This window comes from Pimephales promelas, chromosome 20 (assembly GCF_988280905.1).
Source record: "Pimephales promelas chromosome 20, fPimPro1.hap1.1, whole genome shotgun sequence".
NCBI lineage: Eukaryota > Metazoa > Chordata > Actinopteri > Cypriniformes > Leuciscidae > Pimephales > Pimephales promelas.
The window spans coordinates 22,795,744-22,820,196 of NC_142788.1; the positions used below are offsets into that span (position 1 = coordinate 22,795,744).

General features: G+C 36.0%; 1 protein-coding gene and 1 long non-coding RNA gene across 5 annotated transcripts in view; both read right to left on the reverse strand.

Moving 5' to 3' along the window:
* The window catches only part of clstn1 (calsyntenin 1), a 39,925-nt gene extending 25,861 nt beyond the window's left edge, over positions 1-14,064 (reverse strand). For 3 of the 4 annotated variants that reach the window (XM_039653008.2, XM_039653006.2, XM_039653005.2), the window contains exon 1: positions 13,794-14,063. In XM_039653008.2, the coding sequence (XP_039508942.2) occupies positions 13,794-13,857 (64 nt within the window). In that variant the 5' untranslated portion in view covers positions 13,858-14,063. Of the gene's footprint in view, positions 1-13,793 lie in introns of all 4 variants that reach the window. The other variant, XM_039653007.2, reaches the window with a different exon arrangement.
* Positions 14,065-15,092: 1,028 nt separating this feature from the next.
* LOC148970647 (uncharacterized) lies at positions 15,093-23,525 on the reverse strand. Its single transcript, XR_016148068.1, has 4 exons — positions 23,371-23,525; positions 21,532-22,793; positions 20,937-21,030; positions 15,093-16,113 (listed from the first exon to the last, which is right to left on the reverse strand). It is a non-coding gene; the product is annotated as an uncharacterized LOC148970647 (long non-coding RNA).
* Positions 23,526-24,453: the final 928 nt, after the last annotated feature.

Here is a 24,453-nt window from a genome sequence, read left to right on the forward strand (position 1 = left end):
ATTGCTGTCTGAAAAAAAAAAAAAAAAAATCTGCTCCTTGTGCAGCTGCTGGAGCGAATACGGATGATTTATTGGCGTCGGCGCGGTTTCTCTGCACCGGTGTCTTACGACTCACCCCGCAGGCAGAAGCCTGATCACTGACACTAATTGAAGGATATAACCTCCACAGCAAGAACACCATAATGCTCTCCTCCGTTCACATTACACGCCTCATCCAATTTCACACCTTCAGGAAAATAGTATGCTCCATTGTCATGTTTCTTTACCCCGTTAATTTTCTGCCGCGATACATTTGATTTAAAACTGCATGGTTCAGGAACCAACAATTGTGCATGTCTATCATCAATGCTACAAATACATGATTCGAACATTTTTTTAATTCAGTGCAAAGAGAGCTTGGTCTGTGATGGTCTGTGAAAATTGTGATCTGGTTCATAAATCGTCTAAGCAAAGTGGATTCACGTGACCCAAGAGTGCTGCTGCCTCTGCTTGTTGTCTCTGGACAGATTGTCAGACCAGACTACCCCGTTAATCTGCTTTAAAATCCCAGGTTTATAAAACCTTAAGAGCCGAGGTAAGTCACATGCTCAAAGGGCAAGCTGGGACATAATGCTACTAATAACGCAAAAACAGGCCGAGAACATATCATACATTGTTTATGGTTATTTTAGTCAGCGGTACGACTACATTTATTTGACAGAATAACATTTATTTGAATTAATTAGCCGAGAGAGAGAAAGATCCAGCAATGAAGCTGTGAGTTTAATTACGTTAATGTCACCACCTTGCTAAGAATGTAGCAATTCAGTAGCGAAGCTAATTTATCATTAATAAGATTTGCAGGAAAACGTTGACAACAAGTTTTTGTGTGAGCAGCGAGATCTCCGATCTCTGTGAGCAAGTGACGTACTGTGTGTATATGTTTCAATGAAACAGTCATTAAACTGACTTGGAACTACCTGCACATTAAAATATAAATAATGCACAATATAATTGACAGACTATGGTATAAAACAAAAAATCTGCATCTTTTTAGTATTTTTAGTGACAGCAGAATAACAATATTCATGATTCTGATGAAAATACAGAATTATTGTAGACGAATATGCTTGCACTCTTTCACTAGATATATTTAAATAAATGTAGGCCACTATTTATGGTAACATCAGACATTTAGCATTATTAGGACCCACAAATATTCCCCCATTGCATTATCATACATAATAATCAACATTATGTATAGTAGTTTAATGCAGTGCTTACACAGTAATTTTTATTTTGGGGGAACCATCCACGATACATATTGTCACTTAGTTAGTTAACTTATCACAATTAGTATTGTAGCTAGCATTTTTGTATTGCGATATATTGTGGCATGATATATTGTTACACCCCTAACAGTGACCGTTTCTATTTTGTGCCAGTTTTCCTGGAAGTGATGATTTTGTTCTCTTAAGCATGATAGTCTTATGCACAAATTCTCCAATAATTACATTTTTTCTGGGAAAAATTTCATTTGCAAATTGGATAAACAGCTTATTATATTGTGGTCCCTAGACACGGCTTGGGTCCCTCAGTTCGACCGCTTAGATTTGAACAATTTGAAAACGCCTTAAAAAGCCTTGCTAAGTAATAGAAAGTTAATCAAAGCAGCCACGTAGGACATTTGTAGCTGAGTGAGGTTAAGCTGGGTTTACACTGACAAAGAACTGTTTGTACTCACAAACCCTTCTGCGATGGAACAAACAATCTGATAACATAAAAGAGATACTCCTCAAGAACCTGTTCACAAACCAAGTGTGGATTATAAAGATGCTCTATGGACAACTAGACAATTTAATGAATGAGTCTTTATTTTGAAACACCTCAATCAAGGGTCCTTGATACCTCTTGGAGCGCATTCAGTCATGGCAGTGATCCCAGCTAGAGAAAACCACTAAACACAGCAGCCAAACACCTGCTAAACACTGGCGACACTCCCACACACACACTCGAATGACATATGGTACACATATCACTCCTTCTCTAACCAAAAACACATTCGCCAATCAAACTGCAATTTTTTTCTTCTTTAAACTTCTTTAAAGCCCCTAATGAACCATTAAAAACAGCTTATGTTTGAAAAGCCCACACCGACGTCTGGTGTGCAATAAACTAAACTAAACGAGGAGCTATCAAAGAGGAAGGGCTGGCTAGCAGGCCGGCGGAGAATGAATCTGATTACTGAACGATCTCTGATGTGGTTGATATCATTTCCAAGCGCCCTGCAGCTCTGGCACAAGGCAACCGTTTGGGAAGGCAGGAAGCCAGTTGGCGTTTTTTTTTTTTTCACATCCATTTTGCATTGAAACATATACTGAAACATATACATATACTGAAACATTAATATATATAAATACACACACATGCTTGTATATATTTAAGAAATATACTGTATATAGATATATATATGTAAATACAAATATTTTATATATAAATAATATTTTTTCTTAAATATACATGCATGTGTGTGTATTTATATATATATATATATATATATATATATATATATATATATATATATATATATATAAATAATTATACACAGTGCACCCATATATATTATGTAAACACAAACTTTTACTTTGGATGCGATTAATTGCAATTAATTGTTTGACAGCCCTACTTAATATAATATAATATACTAAATATAATATAATTTAATAATTGTCAAAGTTAAAAAAAACATATTTTCAGGTTAACAATAATAATAACAACAGGAAAAATAATAATAGCAATAATAGTGTATTTATTCAATTTCATTTCATACATCAACACTCACTAACAAATAATATAATATAACAACACAATATGAAGAGTTCAGATGCAAAAGCCTCTAAATGCCATTTGGAATTTTCTTCTAAAATAACAATTTTTATCAAGCTTGTATATTTAAGTTCAGTAATTTCACTTAAATGACAATTAATAGGTCATCTTCATTGCCATTTAAGTGAAATTACTGAACTTAAATATACAAGCTTGATAAAAATGATCATTTTAGAAGGAAATTTCAAATGGCACTTAGAGGCTTTTGCATCTGAACTCTTCATATACTGTAATATTAATTATATTATAAACAATTACATAATCTATTATTCCATTGGGTGATAATGGAATTGTATCAGAGGAATTCCACCTTTCACCTTTAACAGAAAATATCATTAGAGAAAGAGCACCTATTTTTCACAATTGCAGACAACAATATTTGTATTTGACATGCACAAACCGTTTGCCACCATCCATTCTCCAGATTACAGTCTTTTGGATAATATCCGCAAATTAAGCCATTTAGCCGTAATCAAATCTTTTGAATGCTAGCAGGCACAAATTAGTGGCTAATGATGCATCTTGAATGAGGAGGAAACACAGTCGGCCTGAAGCCGCCTCCATCCTAGCAGCCCAAGATTAGGAGATCATAGACTAATACTGAAGACCTTCAGACTACCCAGTTCTTGAGTCTATTTTTTGCATGTATGTCAAAGGGGCTAAATAAACCCTGTCTGTCCCAGTAAAGCGGAGGCATCCGGAACAAGCCGGCGGCTTTATATCCAAACACATTCCAAGCTACATATTGGAGTTGGCAAGCATAGAATCGCCTAGTCACAGTCTTTTACATGCTTTATGCAGCACAGCCATCCAGTCAGATTGCGTCATCGTGACCGGCTGGGACGCAGACCATGTGCAGCTATGGCTCCGTTATCTGATCGATGAAAAATATTATTGCAGTGGCTCTGTCCAGACAGCACACGCCGAGTGCAGATGGGGGGTCCGGGTCAGGCACTATTGGGCTATGCCTGGCATGAAATCCTGTTAGCCATCATGTAAAACCACTGACACCTAATCCCATAATGAGATGCTCCTGTTTCATTCACTTACAAGGTCACAGACTTTACAAAGTGTCATATGCTTGAGTCAAAAGTTTACAGCAAGACGGCTTTGAGAACACACCGCTACAATAGATCATTTCTGATTTCTGTTTCTGTTTTGGAACAGGAAAGAGATGGAAATCTGAATTATTTTAAAAATTATTATGAAGTGAATGCTGATTATTGATTTTTAATTACTAGTACAGTTTGACCCCATTGAGATTTTTATTACTGTTATTATGAACTTTCTATTCATCAAAGTATCGTGAAAACAAACATGTATCATGGTTTCCACAAAATGTTCTACAGCACAACTGGATTCAACATTGATAATAAGAAAGTACCTAACCAAAACTTCAGATTAATTATTGCATGAACATTAACTTTTAAATGATAGTTCACAATCACATAAAGAAGATAATTAAAATAATTGTAATTAAACATAAAAAAATTGTATTCAGTTGGTTAATAACTTACTTAATCAAATGAAATACATTAGATTTGACCAACTAATCTATCCCAATAAATCGCATTTATCAATTTTTGTCAATAAAAGTCTTCAAATGTTGATAATTCAAAGACATTACATTATTGTGCCTGACGAAAGCATGGAAAAGACATTACAAACAGCAGCTTTAGTAGTCAATATGTTGTCTACTTCAAGCCTATCAATCTTCTTTTGCCATTGTATAAGTTTTAACTTAAATTTATGTTGTGGCAGATTTTCAAATATCCCTTGTTGGATGGTGGCACTCCAAAGGAAGTGAAAAAGACTTTTTCCTGTAATTATTCACGCATACATTGCTCTACAGGGCTAGCAGTATTCAGTAATGGTAAACGGAAGCAATTAATTTGTTGATAGCTCAGTAACCCACAAGCAATTACGCGACATCCTTTGTACAGCCTAATTTTGCCCATTATTTGACATGGGAGTGGGGTTGGGGACGCCCTGGTGAATGGGCTTCTTAAAATGGTGAGCGAGACCAAATTATATTCTTGGAGATCTGAATTAAACCTGCAGACCTCCAAAACAATAGCAGTGTGAGAATGTGGGTTTCTCGCATTATGATTTGATTGATGAGGGGAGGCCAAAGGTTACGGTGTCAGCCATGCTCGTTCATCCATCTGCTAGAATCCCTCAAGATCTGTAAAGACAGAACGGCCTGAATGCTCATGTATATGGCAACAAAAGCACATCGTCTGAAAGAAAACTTAAATACGGACTTCCTCCTGTATGTTTGCGGCACATTTAAGCGGTTTAACAAAAGATGGCTATTTCTGGTCAGTATGGCCCAGAAACCTTTCGTGAGAGTGATCCCTCCCAGATTGCGCTCTACCGCAGTCTTTGACAATTATCACCACAGACGCCTCCGTTCTCACCTCGAGTGCGAGCGAGCTGTGAGTTCTCACAGAGCACACAGCTGCTTCATAATTCAAGGTTTATCAGAGGTAGTAAAAGATAACTACTGATCTACACCTTGGCAGACTTGAAAATGGATAGGCTTTCACACCTGATGGATTTGCAGTTACTCCTGAAAGAGACTTATAAACGGCTTCTTTTTGAAGAGCCATTCCAAAAATGTAGCCGTGGTGTGATGTCTCTGCTGAGCAGATCCCATTTTCATGTGAAGAATGCAGGACAATGGGCCATCCTAAGATGTCAATGCAATGGCCTGCTAGGAAATCACTGAACGACTCATACAATGTCTCCAGAACATCTGAGGTGGCTTTCAAATCAAAAAACTTTTTAGTTAAAAGATTAGAACATTATTGAATTCTATAATAAACTGTAAACATTCTACAAAGTATACAAATTTATACATATATATTTATTTCCATAATATTATTATGTTCACACCAGAGTGAAACACGTGTTTTCTTTCTCCAAACCAGTTCAGTGAAAACTCTGCCCTGCAGCCGATTCTATAGATTTCATTGGTCATGACAATCACAAGGCTGAACTAAAGGTCCCTATATACTCAAATTCTTTTTCATTCTTCGCTTAGGGGTAAAACTACGTTCGAAATATGTGATATGGGGTATTCTGTAAGCGAACATCCGACACCGACCACTCTGATGTGAGCAGAGTTTAGATGAATATGTTAATTTGTGCTGGCCGCTTTCCCCTCATTAACAAAATAAACACAACAAAATTGAGAAAACAGAATAAAGCATAAAAAGCATATGATTATAGCAAAGTGTATATGTTTGCATGAGCTCTGCAATTTGGCACAGTAGTAAAGCCACATCAAGTTTATTTATATAACATTTTATACAATAGATTGCTTAAAATCAAGCAGCTTCACCATATAGGTCTAAGATATGAAAAACAATGTTAGTGTTTCATTTCATCAGAAGTACAACTTAATTTTCTACCATAAAGCAGCTTATGAAGGTTAAAGAGTAGCAAAAGTAGCACTTGTACAACAAATATCCGTACTAAAAATTTAGTCACAGCTCTAATGTGAAAATCTGTAAAATAAAGTTGAATTTTGAGATTTGCACTCGCAGATAAATAGTCACAAACCTGTATTCTGAATTTTTAAGTTGCAGACAAATGTGTAAAATATCATTCACAAAAATACATTGATAGTTACAGACAAACTTAAGTGCATAGTTTAATTTTTACATATTTAAAAGTACATATTTGCACTTATTTGTTCATTCACATTCGCAACTTCTCAAATCTGTCACTGCAGTTTCAAATCTTCGCGCCTTGACTTTTGCAACTATTTTCGCGATATATTAGATGCAAAACTATCTTGTAAACTCAGTGTCGGCGAGAGAGAAAGGAGGGCAGGGGGAGGGTGCAATGGAATCGTTTTATTGGTTACCGCACTTCCATTGTACGCGATGATGTCACGACACCCGCAGCCTTGGGGATGTTCTAAAATGCCTAACGTGGCTTAGTAATGTTTTAAGAAAGTGATATTAAAAGACCAAACTTAGTACACACACTACTAATAAAGCATCCTATAGCAATCTCTCGGAACCTTAATTAACACCCTGAACACAAATTAGCTTTCTTTCGTCATAATCTGGACTCATCTGTTTTTAATGTATATAGCTTTATTAGTATCGTGTTAACACAAATTTGTTCTGCCCTGATTTTGTTCGAAGTTACGTCATTCTTTGTTTTGTTAAGGCCTTAATATAACCCATAACCCAAGCCAACACCCTAACCTTACCCAATAAAATTGTCCACAGGGTGGAATTTTTTTTTATCAAAATAACTGGTTCATAGGAGCCATTTGTTCTTGAATCGGACATCACAGCTTTATCATTGTGTACTAAAACGTCTCTAACAATACAATATCTGACGAATCCGCTTGTGGATTTACCCTACTGTCACCAAGACAGACTAAATTTAAGTAATTGTAACAAATTTGTTTGTTTTTTAATCACATTTACAATTATTTTAGTCTCAGTCAGGATCCCTGCAATGAAAATGTTCACCAATGAAAAACAAATTACTTGACGACCAAGAGAGATAACGCTCAGATCTATCATAATAATTCAGCCAGTAAATATTTATAATTGATAATCATTGTTATTTTCTGCTGGGAGAACAAGCAGCTAGTTGTCTTAACATCTTGAAATGAATTCATTCATACATAGATTTAAACAAGTTTCCAGTTGGTTAAGTTGGTTGACCGCAACACTTGAATGTTTGCAAACAAAAAAAAGCCACTACCCGTTGAAAACAGTCAGGGAATTGATTGTTCACTGAAGTTTTAGACCCTGTGGACAAATGTAGAGGAAATCTCTGGGCTCTACTGACCAAAATATCTCACAGTAGGGTTCATAGTCAAGCCAAAGCAGAAGGTCACAGTGTGTACTCAAGGAAGTATCTGTTAGTCCACCAGAGCAGTCGCTACAGCACAACAAGGCCAGGCGTTTTCAATGCGGGTGGGGGCAGGGCGGTGTGAATGGTGCTCAATCACGGCTCAGTATGGCGCACACAAAGGCCCAGTGAGAGTGAAAATGAGCCGTAGCCATAGAACACAGGGCTGCTTTTCATGTCTCCGGAGGCCGGGCTGCTCAAACCTCTATGCACAGGTAACACCTACTCTCTGGTTACCTGTTCCCATGAAGCACTGGTGCTGACGCGATGAGGCACTGAATAGAAGAGGGCCACATTTATCAGGCTAAACAAAAACCACAAACCCTGACAGACATTGAATGGATGGGCTCTCTTCCAAGCATTCAGCGTTAGACTGAGTTGACCTGAAATGTAAGCACTAAGCAGGTATAATGATGTTATGGGTAGTGTTACCGACCAAATGGCTTTCAATTGGGTCTACATAAGGTCTCAGTTTTAGGGACTTGAAGAATATTTTTTATCCTTTTGTTCTGTTTCTTCCTCTTTTTCTTCCTGAGTGAACAACTGTATCTACACTGTAAAAAAAAATGATATGATCAATAAGTTATGACAACAAATGTTTTTAGATTGTTTTAACGCATCAAAATAAGTTAAGTTATACATGAGTCAACTCATTTTTTTAAGTCAGTTTAATGTAATTTAAGTTTAAATGACTTAAACATCCAACTTGATTCTTGTACTTTATTTTTTTACAGTGACACACTGGTCATATTGAGCATCAGTAACAAACGTTTTGTCCAATTACAATGGGTGACTAGTTGTCAAAGAACCAGTTTTTATTTTTTTCTTATATAAAATAAATGACAATTATATATATAAGCCTATAATATTCTATCATGTCATCACAGAGGTCTAATAATAATTACACTGTAAAAAAATATTGTTGGTAAACTTAAAAAATTAAGTAACCTGGTTGCCTTAAAATTTTAAGTTGATTGAAATGGAAAATAATGGAGTTAATACAATGAAGCAGATTGATTTAATCATCAGAAACTCAAAATATTATGTTATCTGAACTACATAAATTATTTAAGTTGATTTGACAAGAGAAAAAATGTTGTGATTACAAATCATGAAAATATTTTTTTGTCAGTAGAAGCAGGGTCAGTAAGATTTATTTTAAAGAAATTAGCAAGGACACATTAAATTGATTAAAAGTGACAGTAAAGATTTCCATTGCAAATAAATTCTGTTTTTTTTATAACTTTTTATTCATAAAAGAATCCTGAAAAAATGCATCATGGTTTGCAAAAAAAATATTAGGCAACAACTGTTGTCAACATTGATAATTAGAAATGCTTATTGAACACGAAATCAGCATATTAGAAGAATTTCTGAAGGATCATGTGACACTGAAGACTGGAGTAATGATGCTGAAAATTCAGCTTTATTATTTACCAAAATATTTTCCCTTAACCCTTACAGACCCCACACGTTTGAATGTGTCATCATTAGAAGTTTAACAATTTAAATATGTATTTTAGCGAAATGTGTAAAAAAAAAGACGGCATTAACTTTGGACTTTATGTTAACGTCCCCCCAAAGAAACATCAAACTGGGGGCAAATTCATGAAACTTAATTGTTTTTTAAGCAATCAATCTTTCCATTTCGAAAATCTTTATCACATCCAAGTAGAGCACAAACATACAAACACAGACACATGATTGGTCTGTTTATGTCGTTTTAAGAAGATCAACAATAGCAGTCAACCGACTACCATGCGAGTCAAAGAGACAGACCTTATATTTAGTACGTAATGACCTATTCTTGACAGATCACTGACTCAATTCAGCTTGCAAAGGGGCAAATGAAATTACCACGACTGCCCAGCCGCCACAATGACTAAGAGCTGATTGTCTAAGTGAATTTCTACCACACTGGATGAACCAAAACTGAAAATGCAGCATTTAAAAAAAAAAAAAACAGATGAGCAATGCTTTGTTAACTGTTATGCTTAGAAAGTACTTGGAATTCCAGATTGGTACATAAGTCAAATAATTCGGAGTTGCGTCTAACAGTGAGCACATTGTGACGCGTTTATTGCGGCGTGCGGCTCAGAGCTCTCGGCCAAGGGACTCTTTGTTTCCCAGAGTACAAATTCCATGAATAAATAGCACAACATATGAAACTTTGGGTTCTCAGCCATTAAACAACTGCATTCAGATGGTGGAAAACACAAAGAGAAACTAAAAAACAACAACCCAGAATGTCTGTAACAGATATGATACCAAAGTAAACTATCAACTTAATCAGCCAAATGCTTTCAAAACACTTCAAATGAACTCTAAAAGCATAAAATTAATTAAGTTCTACCAGCGTGCATCAATAACAGTCCCTGTGTGTTCCCCGCTTCACAGGAAAAATAAGTCCACTACCTCCTCCTGAGAGAAAGTCTGCTCAGCTTATTTTATCCATCCTCTTATGCTGTGTGAATTCTCTTCCCACAGTTCCTAGAATAAATGGGCCCTTCAAAGTTTACATCGGAGGAGAGAACTGCTAATGGACGTCTAGCTATCTGCAAAAGCAACACTTCAAAAGTGTTCTAGTTACTATGAGAAGAATCCTGAGAGATTTTCCATCAACCTGTAAGTTAAGTTATTCTGCAACAGGATTGAAAGCAAACCATTTGACCAAGAGTCGAAAAAGCAGCTGTTTAAGATCTCCTTCAATCCGAAATGTTGTGAACTGCTTAAGGGATCTATTGGTAGCTATTGAAATGGATATTCTTCTCTGACAAATGTTTCTTAAAGTTTGTACCAATCAAATCACAAACTGTCACTATAGGAGCCACATTGTAGAAATAATTTGCCCTTTAATAGAGAGAGAGCGAGTTTCTCTGATATATATATATATATATATATATATATATAGGCCTAACTTTCCAAAGATCTCAACCTTCAGTATTACGTCAACGAAATAAAGAAAATCCTTCACACCCTCACACAAAATCAAATTTTCATATTGTTTGGAAAACACACGGTCAACATAGCAATCCTTATATATATATACACACACACACACAACATCTCAACTTGACAAAAGACCAGAAGGCGGAACTTGGCCTATCAATAGAAACCTGTGTTTAAGTCTTGAATGACTCAGTCGGCACCTTGTGAAGACGACTTAGCATGTCTTGATTTGAATTACGTTATTAAAGAAACTTCTTTTTTTTTTAACTAGGGTTTATTTCATGCAGTTTATTATTTTCATGCACGTCACATTCTTTCTGCCACTTGTTAGTGATGTATAAGTGAATTAATGACAGTCAGATATTGGTTAATTAATGTGTTAATTCATCTCTCGCCATCCTTCAGCAAAATAAATATATGAAGAGTTCAGATGCAAAAGCCTCTAAGTGCCATTTGAAATTTTCTCCTAGAATGATCATTTTTATCAAGCTTGTATATTTAAGTTCAGTAATTTCACTTAAATGACAATTAATAGGTAATCTTCATTGCAATTTAAGTGAAATTACTGAACTTAAATATACAGGCTTGATAAAAATGATCATTTTAGAAGAAAATTTCAAATGGCACTTAGAGGCTTTTGCATCTGAACTCTTCATATGGCTTTGGCAGCCACTAAAAAGAACACATTATTACTTTTGCCGTTTGCAGGGGTGTGTAATCCAGTGAGAAGGTGGGGTTTTCATTAAACTGATAACAGCAGGGAAGTGAGCAGGTGTTTAAACAAAGCTTAAAGAGAGCCTGCCAAATGCATAAAGGGTAATAAAGTTATTTAAGGCTAATAAACACTGTGAGTGAGACATGGGCTACATCCGAAATCACACTCTTTTGAGTATGATCATTTTGAATACATCGTCTACTTATTTTGCGAAATCTAAAAAAGTATGAAATTACCATATTCACCATATTGTCATCATGTGACCTCAGGCGAATCACTTCACTGCCATTCACAAATCCTCTCCCGAGGCCTCGTAGGATATAGTAAAGTGTCCATTTTATGCACACTTCAGCATCTTGCTATTAGCAGGTCATCCTGGTACTTTTTGTCAACTCTTAATGAGAACTGTGAATTCGGTCACACTATATAGCAGGAAAGCATTCGATTTCGGGACGCACCAATCATCTGTGAAGGTGGACATTTAAATATGTGAATACGAGACTAATAAGAGAAGAATGCTTGCCTCTGAATGTGCTACTCTGAATAGTGACACATTTTTTGGCTGTCAAGCGATCACAATTTCCCATTGATGAAAAACTAGCAAGATTCACAGATATCCAAGGAGTCCTTTAATATAAGTATCGTCATATGTGCTTTGGGCATATTTTTAGGAACTACAAACTTAAACACATAAGCCTGAAAACATTTTTTATAAAGCATGGAAACACCAGGGGCAAGGAAAGACAGTGGCAAGGTCTGTTCTGATAGGGTTGTGGATAATTAAGCGTATACATTTTTTGAAAAAAAAAAATAGATAGAAAATGCCTAAGATATGAACTGTTGTTGACATCAATGCCCTTGCGTCCAATCAAGCTCAACAGAATTTGAATTCAGTCTAACTAGCCACTGCTAATATGGATAATACTAATACAATATTGGTCCCAGTGTTTGGTAAACCGCACTTATGCATTCGCATAATTTTACCATTTTATTACTATTTTCCCTATTGTTGTGCTATGAAAGTTTTCAATGTTTGATTTCAATGTTTGATTTCAAGGACATCTTTGTTTACAAAAACGGAGGTACTACTGTGTAGGGTCACCACTTGATGTTCAATGTAAAACATGGATTTGGAAGCAAAACCAATTGAAAACCACTAATCAAGTAGGCTAATCACTAATCAACACACAGGCACACACACACACACACACCAGTGGCTAAAACCAAAGTGACAGGTGTTTTATAATCAGTATTTATAATCATGTTTTTGGGGTTTTTTACCATTTTGTACAAAAAATGACCTAATGCCTAAAATGTCAAGTGGTGTAACCATAAAACAAAATACTCAAGTTTTGACACTCAACACAACAGAAGGCAATTTTGAACATTGCCTCTCAAAAATAAAACGTCAAAAAGTCAAGTTAAATCAAGAAAATTAAACTATTTCTCATCATAAAAGCATTTTGTGATCTGGACTAAAAAAAAAACTAGAGACGTCATCGACCCATGTACAGTCAAACAATATCGCTCTTTTAAATAGTCAATATCTTTCTCAAGAGCATATTAAAGTTCAACTTCACAGCAAAATCGCACTTATCTTGAAAAAATAATGAACCAAGTAACTGCAAGGCAGGATATTTCTGGAAAGGCAGCGTTTCACAAGCAAATGTTTCGCACATAAGCCGTGTCATTGCTGTAATGTCTGCTCGTGCACCTGCAGCGATGTCCTTCAGTCATATTTAGCTGCGCGTGAGCCATTTGAAAGATGAATTTTTAAAATTAGACCACATAGTATTTCACAGAGGATCTGCAATGCGGACACACTAGCGGATCGGTAACAGTAATCACAAAAACTTGTGATCGGATAAAATGCCACAAACACAACAGCCTGTGAGGATGGAGGAAAAATCAAGCACACAGATTTGATTTGCAGGCAATATGCTCTGATTATGATGATATAACGTTACTCAAATAGCTGTGGGCTGAATACTTCTTGGCCACGGGGTGGACACTGTCGGCACAAAAGATCGTTGTTTTAAAGGATTGACACTCAAAAATAGCTGTCAAGTGAAGCGGAACCGTAAGGGAGAGTGTACATTTCACAGGCACAGCTGACAGGCCACAGCCATTATTTCATGAAATCTTTCCTTTTCATGACGGAAAATTAGAGTAGAGATTGATTTTTTATAAGCAAGGATGTACGGACGCATCCAAACACTGATATTGATCGATTATTTCAGATAATTGTCAAGAAACCTTGACCGAGGGTACTCACAGGAACATGAATAACCTTTGAAATTATTTTAATTATGGGGTCATGTACCGAAGAATATTTTTTGAAACACACATTTAAATTCTGAATATAGGTATTGAATCTTACCTTTGGCTGCCTCCACCGCGCATAATAGTCCTAAAAGCAGACCGACTGCCCCACGGATCCGCATCCCGTCTTCGTAATAAAAACAGCGAACGATTTAAAAACTGTTTTTCTATCTCCTCACGCTGGATAAAATTGATTCAGCTCAGTGTTGCAAAAATATCCAGAAGATGTAACGTTATATCTCGGATTAGTGCGGTAGTTTTAAGATGGCTGCCGCCACCGCCGTTCAACTCTCTTCTCTTTCAATCACGGTTCGTTCAGCCTCTCTCTCTCTCTCTCTCTCTCTCTCTAACTCCGCTGCTGCATCCAACGGGAGCGGTGACGGGCTGACGTCACGACTGTTATTGTGGGAGTGCGGGCCGCCCGCTTTGCCCTTTGCATCAAGACAGAAAGAGGGTGTGGATTTGTCAAAAAGATGCGGTGTAAAACACAGTGTTCTCCAATACTGCTTAATCGACCGTGATTAATATGGTTTAGTGTCGATGATTGAGCTAGCTTGTATGAGGGTGTCAACTCGATAGATTATTTTATATTTTCAGTAGGATAATTTTACACGAAGATGGGCTGTTTCAGTGATAATGACATTCTATTGGAAGGATAATAAATAGGCCTACATGTTGCCAAATATGAAGTTGTAGACCTACCTGAGATAGCCTATTGTTTGCTAGTTTCAAGCTAATCTTGCTACCAAAAAAAGCTTATGTGAAAGGTGTTGCTAGTTTTTGTTATCATGGTGGAGTTGGGACACAGGCAAACCTATAAAATCATTACCAATCACAAGTCTGCAAGTCAATGTTTGTACAATTATTTATAACTCAAGTCACACCCATACTGACTTGTGCTGTTGTGATAAAAGAAAGCTAATATGATTTCGATCTTTATAAATGGTGAGTATAACAGGGAAGATCCAGCTACCCTGTTTATCTGAATTAAATTCGTTGAATGTGTTGTTTAGTAGAAATTACAAGATTTTAAAGAATAGAACATGATGGATGGAAGATAAAAATTATTTTTAAAAAGTTATTTTGTAACTAAAAAAGCTTAAATCAGCTGCAGGCTGAATTTCTTTCAGTTTGTTAAGATCTTTGATGGAACTCATTGCTAAATCACACGTACATTGGAAACATTGATTTTTCTCCACCCTAAAAATAAAGTACAGCATTCTTTTTAAATCCAATCATTTCTGCATAAAAATTACACATGCATTACATAGATTTTTTTTCCATCAACAGAATTTGAGTTGCTTTTTTATTTATTTTGAAGAATGTTTAAAAAGAATATTTATAAAGAATATCAGACAGAAAGTGGGGGATGGAGAAGTACACGTCTGGGAATGGATTGTCTCAAATGAGAGGTAAGAGGTCAGATATCTTTGAGGAGGAAGTTATGGTTATTAACGCTTCCCCAGATGCTGATGGCTATACATTTTATTATATACTGACTGCAACTCTTAAGTTTAATTTCTAAATAAAATAAAATAATAATTTTCAACAACATATAGCTTTAGCTGGTCTCCTATATATGCAAACAATGTAAATGTTTCTGCATTCAACACATCCTAAACATGTTAAGAATCAAGTGTTCATCAATGCAAAATAAGACAGGGAACAAAGGGCACTGCTTGACACCTTTGTACTTCCTGAAACACATTCAGATGAAGGTAGAAGATTGCCATCATCAAGAGAACGTGAGAGACATTGATTAGCGTGAGTCATCGCCAGGCCTACAAATAATCTGTCCAGTGTTCGTTCAATAGATATTTTGCTAACTTGATTGTGATTCACTCCCCAAATAATCATATAACAGGTTTGCAAAATTAAAAGGAACGAACAGTGTCTTTTCTAGTGGGATATAATGAGACATTTCTTTCCAATATTTGGAGTTCAAGAAATTAGTCGTTTGCTTGCCGAGCCCACCTGTGGCTGTGTTCACATGGTGATCTGTTATTTTGTTTTTTCCCATCTCTCTACCATTTCATCAGTGAGTCATCCCACATGAGTGAAACAACACTTCTCGTGCAACGTTTCAAGACATCAAAAAACATCAAAGACACTATTCTCAGACTGAAATCACTCAATTCTCCCAACATGATTAAGCATCCCTGCCTCGAAGTGAGCAAGAACTTGAAATCTCCATCTCTTCAGGTTAAGCCTTCCCTTCAGAGACTATGGGATTTAGAACTAGAGTTCATCACTTCAGTAGAGAGATGATATGCCACTGCTCTTCTTTTATATCAAGCTTCAGCCTCTATCTTTGTTTCCTTGTTTCCAATAGTAACAGACTGCAGAATAGGCAGTCGGTCTTTTGTGATTGAGGACGTCTGTAAAAAAAAAAAAAAACAACAAAAAATGTTCCTTTGCTAACAGGATACGGGTATATACTATTTTACGTTAACATAATGTTAAAGCTGTCAAGATGCACCAGACGACTGATTTAAAGTGCTTTGAATTATACAAAGGCAGCTGTCTTACTTGAGGTGACCTTTGGATATTGTCCAGTCTCACTCTAAGTGAGATAAATAAATCGAATAAAGAGAGTTGCTATCAGTTGACCTTTACATCAGGATGATAATTGACAGCACCAAATCCAACCCTTGTTTTTTTTTTTTTTTGCAAACCATGAAAAAACAAACCGTAAAGATCATCTCTCACTTCTAACTGTACAAAAAAATCTGAAGTCTTTGTAAATCTTAAATGCTATGGTACTTGTCATCTTGTTGGTTCAACCATGACAAGATTTCAGTCCTTGTGTGTCCAGGCAATTAATCACTCCCTCAGTCTCTTTCAGTCTTTATGAAAGGCCACACAGTTTCTACCTCCCCAGCCTGGGGAATGTTCTAGAACACAAACTTACCTCAATTAAATTTGATGTATTTGTTTTTCTTGCAATACCAAATTCAGTTTAACAGTTGATGGTGGTGCCATTTTTACCTATAAGCCTTAATATAACCACAATTGCAAGCCTTATGTTGCATGAGCCATTGGTGCACATTATTCCGAAGAAAAAAAAAAGGTCTTCACATTCACAAAATCTCTGGAAAAAACTTTCCTTTTCATCTCTTTTCAAGACCTTTTCAAGTTCGATCTCATTGAAAATCCTCTTTCAGCAATTCATCTTGGCTTATGAAATATGAATATAATCTGAAATACAGTTTATGTTGAAATGTTAATTCATATTAATGTACTACCATTCAAAAGTTTGGGGTCAGTAAGATCTTTTTTTATAAAGACTAATAATTATATTCCGCAAAAATGCGAATTATATCATAACATAAACAAAAATATGAAGCAGCACAACTGTTGAGCATCAAATCACCATATTATGATTTTTAAAGGGTCATGTGAAACTGAAGACTGGAGTCGTGATGCTGAAAATTCAGCTTTGCATCACAGGAATAAATTACATTTTAAACGATACTAAAATAGAAAACAATTATTTTCTTGATGTGCATGAGAATTCTTTCAAAAACTACATACTTACCAACCCCCAACGTTTTCACAGAAGAGTGTATATGGAATAATCTGAATGCAAATATGCAGGGTAAATCTAGATCTGACCATATTGTGTCTCCTCTTTATCAATGTTGAAACTACACAAACCTATCACTTACATAAGTTGCCGTTATTATGAAAGTAGAAAGTTCCATTGGTCTAATTGGAAGTATTATTCCCTTTTTTTACAAACTTTGGCTCTCAATCCATTATTGTCAGCGAGCTCGTAGTTTCAAATTCTCTTTTGTGCAATAATTCTCTTTGGATTATCATAATAGAGGCACAATTTTCCTCCCTAACTCTAGACTTTCTTTGTTTTTGAAATCCGGTGTGAGACTATGTTGTTCTTGAATCTGCCCTGATTTTGAATCCACAAAAGAGGAGAAAGACTCAGTTGTGGGTGTCTTTAAAACTAGCTTTGAGACGTGAAAACAGATAACAGTACCCCGCTGAAAGTGTTCGTGGATAATAGGCTTTCAGCTCTCCGCCTCTTGTGTGTGGTCGCCAACAAAAGAGAGAGGAAGAACTGGAGTGAGACTTCTCAAATAACACATTACAAAGATTGATGCACTGGTTCAGTAGGGACAAATAAATGTTCACACCTCTGAAGTTTTGACAATTACATTTTCCTCCTGAATATTTCAGCTGTAGTCTGTCATTCTGTTCTTAGTACTCAATAGTTTGACTGGCCGTATGAATGTTTAAATCATGGTAATTTGCGATAAGATGTTGGTGCTTAAAACGAGTCTATCCATATTGTGGTAGATTCATGTCATTAGCTTTGCCTCAATTCTATTTCATGCATATTAAACAGAGGGTATTCGTGATTCGTTCATTCCAATCTTCACACTAAACGCACATCAACTGTCTGTACTTCTCCACAAGGTCATTTACTCCTTAAAGGAAGAGATCACGCAAAAATTAAAATTGCATCAAAATAACAAATCGCAACGTCCAATTTGAATCAGAACTTGTCATTGAATTGGTTGAACCAGTTCATTAAACTGGTCTGAATAAACGATTCACTGTCCAGAATTGAGGTACTCTATAATGAACGATCTTAATGACTCAAAGAACTCAACAGCACAATGGCTTGTTTTGTTTCTCCCATAAAACTCAAATAAAAAAATCATATGGACCACTTTTATGAAGGTTCTTGTGTGACCTTCTTTTGTTTCTAAGCTTTGGCCCGCTAAGCTTTGAAATGATGATCAAATTATCATTTCTGGGTGAACTGTCCCTTTAAGAGCATAACCTTCAGCATGTTATTTTCCCGTAAGCTTCCCTAGCTATGGCAGATATTAAAATATAGATATACAATGCCATTCACAACATTACTGTTTTGTTTTTGCTTTTTTATCAAATAAATGCAGCCTTGGCGAGCATAGGTAACACTTCTTTTAAAAACAATCTTATCCCAAACTTTGGAACGGCAGTGTATAGGCTATATACAGACATATAATTGATTGCTGATTTAAACCATCATGCTCAAATAGGCCTACATCATATTTTAGGTTAGCATTTCAAAGGTTTTGTTGCAGCCCTTCTTGTACAAACATGTCACACACTCACAACCTGCGAGACAGAGCTGTCAGAGGCCTGTCAATTATTGAGATCTTCTTTTCTGAGGTGTTGCTACTCTGCTGTGAAGAACATTTTCATCTGTTGCCTGGCAGAGGTGTCCTCTGAGACAAGACAGAGTGTGTCAGAGTCAAACTGAACTGAAGACAGGAGCTGTAGTCTTAAAACCACAAGGTCTTATTAAGACAGATCTCAATGTCTTGTGGTTAAATCTGGGAGGAAAAAAGAAGAGATTGCTTTCCCTGGAGAAAAGTCCAACTGGAATTTGACCTACATTAGACCTGCCCGAATATCTTGTAATGTCTGGTTTATTAGGCGAAGAACATCCACCTCTACTCAGTCAATTTAACAAGGTCGTGAGGTTCAAAATGGCTGACATTACTTTTAAACATATCTCTATTTTGCATTCTTTTCTTTTTTTTCAATTGAAGATTATTTCGTATCAGCATTGTGAGTGAAAATTTGAACTGACAAATTATAATATGAATTTCTTCACTGTTTATAGCTAGCAGTTTGGGCTGGTGTTGTTATGCAAACCTGGCTATTGTTCTTGCGCGTGTATTTTCAGCATGTGCTGATAACACAGTACTGAAATACACAGCATTCAGCGAGCCCGATCTCATGAGAGTTCGTATCGTGGCATTTATACGGCAAAAACAGTTTTTGCGTGTATATGGTACGCGTTTTTCGCGTGCATATGATACGCACTTTTTGGCGTATAATACGCACGAACTCCCCACCCCCACCCACCTAAACCTACCCCAGGGTTTTTTGAGTGCGTACACTCTAAAAATTGCTGGGTTGTTTTAACCCAACTTTGGGTCAAATATGGACAAACCCAAACGTTGGGTTGAAAATGGCTGGGTTTGTCCATATTTGACCCAAAGTTGGGTTAAAACAACTTTGTGGCGTAAAAAAAAACAAACATTTTTGGCGTATAAATGCCACGAGAAATGACATTCGTGGTATAGATACGCATTTTCATGAAACCGTGTTGCATTCAACACAACACACTGCCCGAACAGCGAAGTTACGATTCTCAAACAAACAAATCAATTTGCGATCAAATTTTCCATTGTTCTTTCAATCTGTCAATAGGAACCCACGCGATCGGGAATTTTGCATCAGGGCGAAACATTCCACGAAGATTTTATAACAGGTTCAAGTTTGACACTCAAATTTGCAGAAATTGACTTTATTGTGAGCTGTGCTTCATATTTTGCTACACTCTTGTCAACAGCAAATGGACCGTTTTTGCCGCCAAAATTTGTGGCCGCACATTTAGGAGCCAGTTCTTTTTAGCTTAACAAAAGTGTCTCTAAGGTGTTACCAGATAACTTTTCTAGAAAGCTGTTTTGGATTCCTGAAATGAACTTCGTTTTGGCCTGATTTTGTTTGAAATCATGTCACATGTCTTAAATTTCGCTTATATTTTTTAGCAAATCAAAATGATTGGTGAACTCACTGTAAAAAACAAAGTTGCTGCCCTACATTTAAGTACAATCAACTTGTTTAAGTCATCTTAAATTTCATTAAACTGACTTAAAAAAAGAGTTGAATCTTGTATAACTTACATTTTTTTCTAACATTGATCAACTTATTTAGATGAGTTAAAGCAATCTAAAAACATAACTTATTTCTCATATCATTTTTACAGTGTAATAACTCTCATGAGCTGGTTCTTTTTCCTATTGAATTAAATAGAGCACAGTTAAACCTGATTGTCAACCGAAGGACTGTTACGAGCAGTTCTTTTAAATCAACAGAACCAAGAATGAACCAGAAACAAAGAGAATAGTCAAATTCCTTAAAATTCCCATCCCTAATTTTATTAGTTTTGTGCAGACTGCAGGTGGGGATTTCCTTATCTGAGAAGCGTTTCATGAGCGCAGACTGCGCTCTCTGACCCCCACAAAAGTGATATGTTGACATGCCGTATCATGCCCTTGAAGTAAAAACCCCCTTCATGCCCTTCTGTCACACAACAGAGAGCGATCAGAGGCAATGTCTCCGCCTTCACATACTCACACACACACACACACACACACACACACAGACCCCCATCACTCACCTGCAGACGACCATCCCAAGAGACAGTGAGGTTGAGCCCTTAACGGGTTAGAGCCCATTACTGCAACTGCAGCTCTGCAAGGGTCACTGCAACTCTGGAATGAAACCAGCACAAACCAGAAACACACAGAATGGTAAGAGAACATTTGCACAAAACTACAGTACACACTTACAGTCTTAAATTTAGAATTTATTTAAGTAAAAATGAAAAGTGAAGTGAATTTTGAATGCAACTTCCAAAACTGTTTAAGCACTATTTTTGTTGGTTAAAATAGTTTTTGTCTAAAATTTAAATTTGATAATTTGGAGATTCTGTCACATTATCCATCAGAAATCATTCTAATATGCTGATCAAGAAAGATTTCTTTTTATTATCAATTTATATATATACCACGGAATACAAAGGAATTGTCATCAAAATATGAAAGCTTCTCTTTTTAATAAATAATAATGCAAAGTTCAGATGTAATTATTTTTTTTTACTCTAAATAAAAACTGCACCGATAGACTGATATGACCAATATTTCCTCTTTTGTAAAAATCTACACGAAAAAAAAAGAGCTGCTGCTCAGACACAGGAAGCTGCAGATACACACCTCTGTCATCTTCAGGATTGGCTTGATTTGTTTCAGTTTCCTGTGGAAACAATGTGAGGCTTCTCCCTGGTGGCAAGCAAACCATAATATATTGAAGTAAGATTTATCTGGGGTTTTATCAGAAAAGATGGTCACGGTATAATCGGGTGAGAAGCTCAGTTCAGCCTCTAGACATATCAGCTGCAAGCCTGAACACCAACCGAAAGATTTGGCTCTGTTAAAAAGCTTCACAGTGATACAAAAAGACCAGTTTCTTCTTTAAAGTCTTTCATGCAAACTCTGGTGAAAACATGTTGCTTTGAAGAGGAATGATAATAATTATATCTCTAATAACTATTGGGTGGAGAGGTGAAAACAGAGAGACTAGTTTGAGAAGATGGGTTTATTTATTTTTTTGCTTGGTAATATGTGTTAATGTTTAAACTTACTTATGCTCAACAAAGCTACTTTTATTTAATAAAAATACTGTAAAAATTGTAACAATGTGAAATATTTTTTATCATATAAATATATCTTTGTCTAATTTTAAAAGTGTAATAAAAATGTATTTTATTCCTGCGATGCAAAGCTGAATTCTCCAGTGTCACATGATCCTTCAGAAATCATTCTAATATGCTGATCTATACTTCTTATTTCTTGAAATCTCTTCAGTCTGTAAATTACTCTTTTTAATAGTGAGATGAAATGGCGAGTCTTAAGTGCTTTTCACATATTTTTACTGAGAAATGCCCTAGTAATGAGTCTCATTTGATCGTTTCTGAAGAAATCTCAAGAATATCAGGAAATGTTTCAGCTGTGCCAAGTCTGCAATCAAAAGCCAAAGATTTAAATACTAAACAAAGGAGATAATTTGAAAACAAAATGAAACATAATTGAGGTTTCCATTAAGTCTCATCCTCAGAGATTTGATCAGATTTGATTGTTCTTTAATTAGATTTTAGATTATTATATCTCAACGCCTGTCATATCAGTCTAGTTTTCAAGCACAGCAAATAAGAACATTGTGTTCCATGCATCTTATGACACACACACACACAAACAATGAGCTCGTCATAGCTCACACACAACAGTTCAGCCACTCTGAACATTGTGACCACTGTGACCTTTCAATTATTGATCCTCTCCAGCACCCGTAGTTCCTCTCTCCCACCGGCCGCATATTAAATTCCTGTCTCTCGCATACCTGCAGCATCAGCAGAATAAACGGGGGTGATTCATCTGGTGCTGTCAGCACAGCGCAGGGTGAGAGGATATTTCCCGTCCTTAAAACAGTTATAGCTCACACTGAAGAGCAGCAGAGATGTGTTCATGTCAAAGTCATTCTCTCGAAATCACATCCAGACAGCGACATCGAACTACCTGTGCTTCGTCATTTACGTCAACTTTTATGTTGCAGCCTTTGATTGTTTTAGTAAAATTAACAGATTTCCTTTATGAATTTTTTATGAATTTTTTTTTGTTGTTGTATTTGTATTTTACTTATTATTTTATCGCAACTAGTTTCCAATAAATGATTATAAAATCACATAAGTCTTCTTATATTCATTTTATTATCATTTGTACACTGTAAAAAAATATTTTCATGATTTGTAATCACAACATTTTTTTTGTCAAATCAACTTAGATAATTTATGTAGTTCAGATAACATAACATTTTGAGTTTCTGTTGATTAAATTAATCTCCTTCATTATATTAACTAATCTTTTCCATTTCATAGAACTTACAATTTTAAGGCAACTAGGTTAAACCAACAATATTTTTTTTATACATTCGGATGTCATTCCAACACCCACAGGAAACTATTAGTGTATTTCCTATTTGGATCTTACAATACTCACCAAATAGTGTGCTCCAATAAAGACGTCATCATTTCCAATTCCCTTATTCCCGCTCTCACACCGCCACAGAGCAAAAAAGACCTGTCCAGAATAGCCCAGTCTCAAAAAGTTTCCAGTTGCACTCTTGAACCATGCACAGAAGTATTTTGGGAATCTGCTGTAGGATAAGATGAGAACAGCTGCTGGTTAATTTTAAGTTTAGTGTGTGTGGATCTGGGTATATGAAAAATGATTCACAATCCAATGGTGGTTCACAGTAGTGTAGAATAGCATAGCATAACATACCAGTTTTTAAAAATGATCTCATACGTCATGCGCTAGCATCTCTTGAAGGGGTTTTACTGCAGGTGTCAGAGTACAGGAAGTGGAAAACAGTCACAAGATAGTGGCAAAGATTTTATTTTAAGATGGCAATTAAATTAAGTTTGATGAAAACATTCCAGAATTTTTCTCCATATAATGCACTTTAATGGGAACCAAACGTTTCAAGGTCTAAAAGGTAGTTTCAGTGCAAACTGGGATTCTTTTTCGAGTCATTTGGTTAATTCAACGAACGAAATGAACAAATTGACTTGGAAAAAGATTTGTTCATTTTGATGAACGAGTTTGAACAGGAGAGTCACGAACGTGCATCACAGAACAGAGCAAGGCGACCATTTGAGCTTATAAAACTTAAACTTTGTTGTATTTTTTTTTTTTAATGAGCGATCGTTTCGCTTGATAAGACCCTTATTCATCGTCTGGTGTCATTAAAAGCCCTTTGAACAGTTTTCAGTTTGCACTGAAACTGTCTTTTGGACCTTGAACCGTTTGGTTCCCATTAAAGTGCATTATATGGAGAACAATCCTGGAATGTTTTCATCAAAAAACCTTAATTTATTTTCGACTGAAGAAAGAAAGACATGGACATCTTGGATGACATGGGGGTGAGAAAATTATCAGCAAAAGTGAACTACTCCTTTAAAATCATTGCCAATAGCTGTCCGCAACCCATTTTAATTGCGTGATTGCATTATTAAAAAATGCAAACAGGATACATTTATTGATTTTAAACTTCTGGGAAATTACTGGATTGTGGAAAGG